The 9,471-nt window shown below is 42.8% G+C and overlaps 4 protein-coding genes across 5 annotated transcripts; 2 read left to right on the forward strand and 2 right to left on the reverse strand.

The window, feature by feature from the left end:
- Positions 1-71: 71 nt before the first annotated feature.
- LOC131879000 (HAUS augmin-like complex subunit 4) lies at positions 72-2,605 on the forward strand. Of its 2 annotated transcripts, XM_059225188.1 has the most exons (5): positions 72-201; positions 382-662; positions 1,730-1,843; positions 1,907-2,232; positions 2,289-2,605. In XM_059225188.1, exons 1-5 carry the CDS (start codon positions 174-176, stop codon positions 2,536-2,538), a joined length of 999 nt encoding a protein of 332 aa, XP_059081171.1. In that variant the 5' UTR covers positions 72-173; the 3' UTR covers positions 2,539-2,605. The 2 variants fall into 2 exon arrangements, with proteins under 2 accessions (XP_059081171.1, XP_059081170.1); XM_059225187.1 differs by having other exon boundaries at positions 73-201; positions 1,730-2,232.
- Positions 2,551-4,781, forward strand: LOC131878999 (peroxisomal acyl-coenzyme A oxidase 3-like). The gene has a single exon (XM_059225186.1). It carries the CDS (start codon positions 2,696-2,698, stop codon positions 4,721-4,723), a length of 2,028 nt encoding a protein of 675 aa, XP_059081169.1. The 5' UTR covers positions 2,551-2,695; the 3' UTR covers positions 4,724-4,781.
- On the reverse strand, positions 4,712-6,656 carry LOC131879001 (sex-regulated protein janus-A-like). The gene has a single exon (XM_059225189.1). It carries the CDS (start codon positions 6,528-6,530, stop codon positions 6,147-6,149), a length of 384 nt encoding a protein of 127 aa, XP_059081172.1. The 5' UTR covers positions 6,531-6,656; the 3' UTR covers positions 4,712-6,146.
- Positions 6,657-8,177: 1,521 nt separating this feature from the next.
- On the reverse strand, positions 8,178-9,032 carry LOC131879599 (uncharacterized). The gene has a single exon (XM_059225958.1). The coding sequence runs from the start codon at positions 9,030-9,032 to the stop codon at positions 8,178-8,180; it is 855 nt and encodes a 284-aa protein (XP_059081941.1).
- Positions 9,033-9,471: the final 439 nt, after the last annotated feature.

The following is a 9,471-nucleotide window of genomic DNA, read 5'->3' on the forward strand; positions in this document are numbered from 1 at the left end:
CTTAGGATTGATCAATGCTTTGAGTCCCACTTGATTGGCGGGGAAGTCATGCGATTAATCAGGCAAGGTCAAAGCTCTTATTCTCTGTCCAGTGACGACGTCGTCCTTGGATTCCAAAGGGAACTAGGCGAACTAGGCGCCAATCTACCAAATTGAATGTCGAATCCTTCATTATGAACAATACTGATCTTGATCCTCTGGGTGAGTATGCGATTAGAATATTGTATTTATTGTATATTTCCACTCTGACACGCATATTACATCAAGGTAATGTATCTTAGGAGTTGTAGGGGAGTTTGGGATATTGGCCTAGACATTCATGTCTTACAACTTACTATGCCTAAGTTTTCTAACTTCGAAATTGGTTCTATTGTTTGAAAGGTCGGCCTTCGAGCCTCGGCGGACCCGTTCATGCCGGGTGGACGGCCTTGGATCAATCCGAAGGCCTCTCGGGTTTGAATCAGGCTTTGCGGGCCCGCCTCGAGCCCGCCTCACTTTTGCCAGCACGTTTAGCCCGATCCAGCCGGAAATTGGAGGGCGAGTATCAATTTCAGCGAATGCGATACCTACGGGCCAAAGTGGGCGTGATAGGCTTGGAGCAGCTGTGGTTAAATTGGGCAATGGGGGCGGAACAAGAAACTCTGACCAATGAGGAGTATCAGGTACAATCCGTGAAACTTCACTTACAATTTGGTTTTTTTTTCCCAGGATTGAAGAACAAAATCAAGGTGAATAAAAAGCCTTATTCAGTCATGAAACAAAAAACCCAAACACATCTCAGCATTGGTCTAGCTCGCCAAATGGTAGAAAGAGCCTTCGATTTTGCTTCTCTATATAATGTTAGTTCATATTGAAAACTTATGTATGCCTAAAATCATATTAAAAGCTATCATTTTTACAGACGCTGATAATGGAAATTAGGAACATACGTTTCAACGGCATTTGAATATAAATTACGATATGATCAATAAAACTGCTACTGAGTTGCAGTTATTATTGGGATTAATTGTTCCTTCGGTATCAACTCCAAAGTATTTTTTGAATCACTATAATGAAACATTACTTTGCTTGCCTGATCTTAAAATAATTTAAAATGTTGGGAACCATTGAGAACGTAAGTTTTTGAAAAATTGTTTTGGAAACATCACACCCACTGCAAAAGTAGACCTAGTTAAACAATCAAGAAATTCTATGTCGTCACAAGGAAGTGTTTTTTTCCTGTTTCGACGAAGTCTTCAGGAAAATTCCAAATGCAGAAAACTTTCTACCTGTTAAATGTGTTTTCTTCAGAATTCCCGACAAAGCAAACCCAAGTGTCCTTCAGAGATTTGGAAAACATGTTGTGGAATTTAGTCTTTTTAGGGTAATTCAAGTTATGTTCTAAAACATTTCGCGCCATGTTGAGACTATGCAAGGAAGAAAAATGGTTTACTTATGCGATATCAAAAATAAGTCATATTTATCTGGTTGGTCATTTGAGTTCAGAATATTATGTCAGTGTAGGTTGTAGACGATATACATACACTAATGGTGTCCTGAAACCCACTATTATCTACTTTCCTGGCTGAGTTGCACCTCAAGACGATTTGTCCATAATAGGATGGAAAAATTTTATTTGAACAGATTCCTTCCACTTAAAAATGCTATTCCAAAAAATCTTCCTTTTCCATGTTTCTCCCGTTAAACTTGAAGTGCGTGCTAGCTCTAATTGAAATAAATGTTTCCATAGGCTCTCAAGTATCTGAAAGAAGGACTGAGCTCGACTCAAATTTCGGATTATATATCTCTCTTATCTGAGGATTCTGTCACCCGACCTCTCATGGGTCTGGATTCTGAGCCCAAGGTGAACTGGCCGATCAAAGTGCGGGCTTTTATCGCTCAAAGATGGACAGACTGCCTTTTCCAGCATGGCTTGGCCGTTATTCGGCCTTTGGGATTGGATATCTTGCCGAGCGAGTCAGACCTTGCTCTAAAAGAGCTGAGATATGAGCGGATGAAGGGTGTGTCTGAGCACATTCGGAATGAAAAAGAGATGTTGGCCCAATTTGAGGACCAGACCATTACCGATGATATCACGTCCAGGGAATTGAAGTTACTAGAGAACATGTTGAAGAACCTCGGGATATTGGACACTTTGGGTCGTCGATTGAAAATGGGCGAGCAGGCTTACATGGATCAAGTGAACATCCGATATCTGTCTTTGAAATGCAAGACCTTGGTCTTCAAAGTCAAGTAAGTTCATGCAGGATTGAGATCGAAATGGATCAAATCGAAATTCCCTTTTTCAGATGTTTGGAGCTGGAAATCCTGACCTCTACTTACAAATCCGGATCTTTACCGGCACTTAAGAAGATCAGAAATCACCTCAGCGAATCAATCTCGCAGACAAACGCAGAAATTCAACGCGTAACCTCCAGTTTGGCTCAATATACCTCGGCTGGTTCGGAATTCGAAGAGGTTGTTATTGAGTATGTCAAAGTTTTGGAAGAGATTCAGGGCAAGAAATGGGCGCTGGCCGAATTGAAGAATTCTTCTTAGTCGATACATTTTATAAAATCCTAAACATCTTTTTAATCTTTGAAATAGTATGTATCCCTATCGTTTATCTCTTATTACCTTCACTTGACAACCTGAAGAAAGTGCTCAAGGAAGAAGATAAGGACTACGTGAGTTCATAATCATCTAATCGATCAAGATGGCGAATAATCCTTTAGCGTGTTACCGTTCCAAATCAAAAATCAACTATGAGGCCCTCCGAATGGCTTTATACACAGAGGACTTGGTTCAATACAAAGAGAATATTTGGCGAACTCTCGAGACTGATCCAGTTTTCGCCCATTCGAGTAAAACCCCTGCCTTAGAAGAACAGAGGAAGATCACTTTTGAGAGAGTGATTCAGCTCCTAAAACACGACTTCCTATCGAATGAAGCCCTAATGGAGAACCCTATGCGATATCCTGCCTACGTGTCCGCTATTGGGATGTATGATTGGTCTTTGCTTGCTAAGAAATCGTTGATGTACGAGTTCTGCTCATCAGCCATTAGAGGCTCTGGTACCAAAGATCAAGCACAGATTCTGGAGCAATTCCAGAAGGAGCAAGTCATTGGATGCTTTTGTCTGACCGAGGTTAGCCATGGATCTAACACCAAAGCAATGAGGACCACCGCCAAATTCGATGTGCCTTCGCAACGTTTCATCCTGAACACACCAGATTTCCAAGCCGCCAAAGTTTGGTCAGGCAATTTGAGTAAAACCGCCACTCACGCCATCGTATTTGCCCAACTTATCCCGGCAAATGGCCAATCCTGCGGACTTCACTCGTTCATTGTGCCCATTCGAGATCCAAAGACTCTCTTGCCTAAACCCAGGGTTACCATCGGTGACATGGGCGAGAAGGTAGGGCTGAACGGCTTGGACAATGGGTTCATGATCTTTGACCATTACGCCATTGAGAAATCTTGCCTCTTGAACAAGCTAGGTGATGTCAATCCACAAGGAGAGTACGTCTCACCTTTCAAGGATCCAAATCGGCGATTTGGAGCTTCATTGGGAGCTCTCTCCTCTGGACGAACTGGAATCATGACCATGGCTAATGCCAATCTTCATCTGGCCATCGTGATAGCCATGCGATATTCTGCCTCTCGACAACAATTTGGATCCAATCATCAGGGAGAAGAGCTTTCAGTTTTAGAATACCAAGCTCAACACTGCCGTTTGATGCCCATTCTAGCCTCGGCTTTTGTCCACCATGTCTTGGGAATGAGTTTCTTCCAGGATTTCATCGACTTCAACGTGCTCAAGTTAAGTAAATCCGAAGATCCGGCCATTTTGGCAGCCATGGGCATGGAAATTCACGGCATTTCTTCGGCTGGAAAACCTCTGACCAGTTGGACCGCTCAACAAGCTCTCCAAGAGTGCAGAGAAGCCTGTGGAGGTCATGGCTACCTTAAATGTGCTCGACTAGGAGATCTACGCAATGATAACGATGCGAATTGCACCTATGAAGGTGATAACAACGTCCTGCTCCAACAGACTTCCAATTGGTTGTCTACCTTGGATCCTACTTCCCCATCTCCATTGGGATCTACCTCATTCTTGGAACGTAAGAATGAGCTTGAACTAGGGAGTTTCAACTTCAGCCAGGAATCGCCTTTGAACATTGAGGATATCTTGGTGGTCTATCAAATGCTTTTGACAAGATTGATCAAGGCCTTCAAGGAAGTCAATGCTAAGATTTTTTCGACCAATGGAGGCGATAAGTTTGATGCCCGCAATCGGTCCCAAACTTTCCTTGGGAAGACGCTATCTGTAGCCTTCATTGAGCACTTTGCTTTGAAGCGATATCATCGATGGTTGAAGGAATCGCAGAATGACCTCGACAAATTAACAACAGATGCCTTGAACAATCTGGGTCTTCTCTACGGACTCGTCCATGTGGAGCAGAAAACATCGTCTCTCTTGAAGTGTGGAATTCTTGTACGATCTAAGGATGTGGATAGAATCCACGAAGACATTATTGCAATCTGCTTGGCCTTGAAAAATGACGCTATTGTCCTGACAGACGTCCTTGCTCCATCGGACTTCATTTTGAACTCCAGTTTGGCCAACTTCAATGGTGACATTTACACAGACTTGGAGCAAGCCTTCACATCGGACGGGCAATGTTTCCAAAGACCCGAGTATTGGAAAAATCAGGTGGACTTCCTCAGATCCAAGCTTTAAAATCATTATTCAATATTCGGCCAAAAGCTCTTGCTTTCAAGATACATTTCAAATCGGAGCCCTTCGTCTTGCTTTGGGTTGGTCACCAATTTCACGCGATGATGAGTCAAGAAGAAACTGTGAACTATCACTTTTGGGTAGGTCTCCTCAGTGAGAAAGGCGTCCCCCAAGGTCCAAAACTGGCTCGATTTCAAATCGAGTATGGTCATTGTAGTGAATAAAAGGGAATCAGATTTCATCGCAATGTCACTTGGCACTAATAGGAAAGCCAATTGAGTGTCGTTCTGCAACCATTGAATAGGGGCTTTTTGAGCGCCCAAAAGTGGCGAGGATGTTTCTCCACAGTACACACATTGACGATTGCGCAAGTTAAAGATTCGTAATTTAGTTTGGGTGGAATCGTCCCCATCTGTCGAATCAATATTCACGGTGGCGATCAGATGACTATTTGAAAGCTTGCTATCCACCAATTTACTGACATGAGGAACTGCAGGTAGGCGGAATTGGATCCATGCAGGAGCTTTAGAGTTGGAATATGAGCTCGAATCGTATTGTCGAACAAACGGAAAAGGTTCCAAGGTCCTCCACGTGTCCACGACGACAAACTGATCATTCATTTGCAGCCCACAAGGACCGCTATTCACATCCAATCCTGGAGTGGCATCCAAAAGGGGCTCAGAATTGGTCGGATATTGCAACTGGTGGATTAGCCCGTGTTCTAAGATGACTAGGCTCCCATGAGGTTGAACAAATATCACATGCCGATCATTCAATCCGATGGTATTGGTACAAACTAGGCCCCCTTCATTAAGAGCCAGGAACCTCGATTCAATGGTTCGTTCAAAGACAAACATGAATTGCTCCAGGTCGAAAATCCTGATCAAGGCCGCGGATCGGTGGAAGATGACTAAAAGATGCCGATGAATGTTCACTTCAAGTTTGCTTCTCTCCAAGGAACGCTCAACGATCACTTGACTCCGTTCCAGTTTGACATGATCCCAAATCTCGATTTGAGCGCTGCCTAGGACTAAAATAAGTTGGTCTTGATACGAGAACATTTCCATCTGATAATTCAGGAAACCCTCAGCAGGCTCGTGGTTAAAGAGGGGAGCAATATGATGCTTCACATGTCGGGGTTCAGACCATAAAGACCGGGCTCGACCGAAGCACTCACAGAAAGTTCGCAAGCGAGAATCAGGATCGCCTGATTCGGTTAGTGCCAGGAGTCTTTGTTTGACGGAAAAGTCACTTTTAGCCAAGGCTTCAACCTGAGGCCACCAAAAGAATTGAACCGCCACATGGCGCCATTGGGAGCACACAGCTGCCATGTGGCGAACTTCACCAAGCTCTAAGTGTGTGAAGATCTGGACCAAAAGTTCATTGGGTAATTGATGCCAACCCATGATGAGATGAGATTTAACAATTAGTAACCTTCGTCAGACCATTCGAAAGTGTAATCCTCCGGATACGCAGTTTGGAGGATTTCCACTACACGGGCATGATTAGCTCGACCGAATCCTAACGAGTATCCGTAGACTTTGATATATTTCCGGGCTGGGTCATGTTGGATCCGCCCCCCTCCCAAACATTGAGCGTCCAGCCCTTGGAAACGAATGGCTTCTTCTTCGGGATCGTAAATGTCGGCGTGATATTCGGCGGATTGATGGCCTCGGACCAAATGTCGTGTCACTTCTTGGCCGGATTCATCTTCGGCAGTGACTTCGATCAGGACGTATTTGAAGACGCCTTGGTCGATAACCACGGTTTTCAAGGCGGCTAGAGCTTTTTCTCCGGCGGTTTTGACCATGCTGAGCGGTGAGATTGTACGAATTACGAGGTTAATGGATGATCATGACTTGGTCTGAACTACGCAGGCTGTTTTCGGTCTTCCAGCTCGATCCCTGCCAGATGTTAACAAACTCAGACAACAAAAGTTAACAAAACACGTGGGTCAGGGTTCCCAGTTTCCAACCATAATGTTTTTTGTCCTGTTGGATCAAACTAAGAGCATTCAATTGTTGCTCAGTTGAAGAACAATGCCAGGAGCCAAGAGACTAGATACAAGTATAATGTATATGGAGATGAATTAAATAGACTTAAATTGAAGTTAAACTGAACTTGGCTTCACGTGGTCTTTTCTTGGCGTGGGTACACGCTTTGAAATTTGGTATATTCAGCATTTCATTTAAATCACATCACATGTTGAATCATTAGTCAATGTTGAATCTTACTCCTGTTTTTGTTACTTGAAGCTCTGCATCTTCGATCACGAAATGTGTTCCCTCTTTTTTTCGTATTTAGTCCAGGATGTTGGAATTTTTGTTAGGACCTTTTTCATGTATAATGCACTAAAACTGCAGCTAATGAGTTCATTCTTTTATTTGCCCTTAATGACTCATTAGCGATGCTGGATTAGCTTATATTTTGGCATTATTAACTCTCCTCAAGCAAACGTACTCCCAATCAAAAAGAGTAGCTAGCCAAAATCTTTGTGCGGTCTGTTTCTGGTTTGTTGCGTCACTTTATTCTTTTTGTGAGCATTTTTTTATTTGCTTCGCAGGGTTTGTGTGTAACTCGGTAGTTTGGTGCGCCACTCAAAATACCTTGTCAGTGATGGTAAAAATTCTGGGAGATTACTTCACTAGTGAATTTTTAACTCCAACAGCTAAATTACGTCCTTTGAAACTGGCATGGTTAGTCAATTTGAGCAGTTAGATGATTTTGTAGTCACAGATCAAGATGCTTCAGGGGCCATCAGGGGCTTTAGGCACAAAGGACTGGAATCTTTTTCATTCCTAACAGAAACTGTCAGAGAGTCAAATGCACTTGCCGTGGGGCTTCATATCTTAAAATCTACTGTTATTGTTTCTATGTTTATGTTGTGCTTGAGAGGTAGCGTGAACAATGCAATAATCTTCTCCCAAGGTTTGTTTGTTTGTTACAAAGTCAGATGGCAGCTCTTTCTTTCCCTTTGCTGCCATCTGATGATGGGTATCCCAATTGAGGGATATTCCCACTTGGTCGTCTCAACTAGGGACCCTGAATTCAGAGACGCGCGAGGTTTGATAAGTGTCTCCATTTCAACAATGTGATCAATCAGTAGAAAAGTTTGCAAACAGATTTTGAATTGATGCACTGTATAAGAAAGTGTTCTACAGGGTGTGCCACTTAAAATCGGGCAAGTAAAATTGCAAATTGTGAAAAGTTCATCAATCACAGACAAAAATCGATGTAATCAAACGTTTGTAAAATTTCATGATTAAAAAATAGTGTTTAGGTTTCATTCGACATTTCTGCCTTTATTCTTCACCACAGTCTTAAAGCGTTGTACGGCTGACAGGCAAATTCTCTGCACCAAATCTTCGGAGATTTCATCCCATGCAGCCTTTAAGGCTGTGATTAAGGCTGTGACATTTGGGTAATTTTTACCCCCCACCTTCTTCTCTAAAATTGCCTAAATGGAAAAATCCATCGGGTTTAAGTCTGGAGAGGAAGGTGGCCAAGTATTCTTGTCCCAAAAATCCATCAAATTGGCCTTGCACCAGCCTTGAGTCTTCTTGGAGGTGTGGGCTGGAGCCCCATCTTGCATAAAAGCATATCCATGCTCCCAATGCTGTTGTTGAATCCAAGGGAGCAACTCCTCTTCCAAAAGATTGATGTAAGCATCTGAGTTGACCTTGGTACCCTCAGGGATGACCACAAGAGGAGTCTTGCGGCCATCATCAGAGACCCCTGCCCAAACCATCACATGGGCTGGATGCTGGCGAATAAAGACTGATCTATTGTAGAGGGGAATGTCCTCAAGGTTGCAGGCATAAAATCTGTCATTTTGACGGTTCCAAGCTCTTTGGACTGTGAAAATCTTTTCATCACTCCAAATTGTGGCAGGGTGTGGAGCACAGGCAATCTTATCTCGAATAATGCGGCCTCGTTGCAACCTCTTGGCCACAGTGGCCTCAGAGAGCACTTGCCTGCGAGTGAATTTGAAGCATGTCTTCTTGAGGTCGAATTTTAATACCCTTCTTAGAGTGGTTTTTGGGATCTCATACTCTTTGGACATATCCCCGAGGCTTCTGTGAGGATTCCGGATTAATTTGTTTCTGACCTTGTTAACAAGCTGCCTGGTTCGCACAGGTCGAAATCTGGGTTTGCGAGGCTTGATCTCAACTGTCCCAGTCTTTTTGTATCGAGAAACTGTGTCATGAACAGTGGATTTGGCCTCTAGCAACCTCGAAGCTATGTCCCTCTCAGACAATCCTTGATTATGAAGGCAAATGATCTTCCTCCTAATAGCCTTATCAAGAGCCATTTTCGTCCTTTAGCACCTTCCAACACAATTTTTCGAGAAAATGTAAACAAACCAATGACAAATCAAATGGCGTCTTCAATTTAGCGCTAAATTCAAAATCAGATAAGTTATTAACATTTAAAGCTTTGCCCGATTTTAAGTGGCACACCCTGTATCATGACAAGGATCATTGAATATTTTCATCAAGGACACTGCCAAATTTTACTTGAAGACAAGCTGATTCATGGATATGGCATTTCAGACTGTTGCTACTATTTTGTTATTTTCTAAATCCTTTCTGAACCCATTTTTTCATAAGCTTAGATTGCTATGATATTACATTAGATTATTCAGATTAACATTATCACATGTGAGCTTCCTGAGTCTATCAAGAAACAAATCCCAAATACCTTACATTGTAATTTGTTGAATATGGGTGTACTTTCTTTTTTGAAGTGCT

The sequence above is a fragment of the Tigriopus californicus genome, chromosome 4 (assembly GCF_007210705.1).
Source record: "Tigriopus californicus strain San Diego chromosome 4, Tcal_SD_v2.1, whole genome shotgun sequence".
NCBI lineage: Eukaryota > Metazoa > Arthropoda > Copepoda > Harpacticoida > Harpacticidae > Tigriopus > Tigriopus californicus.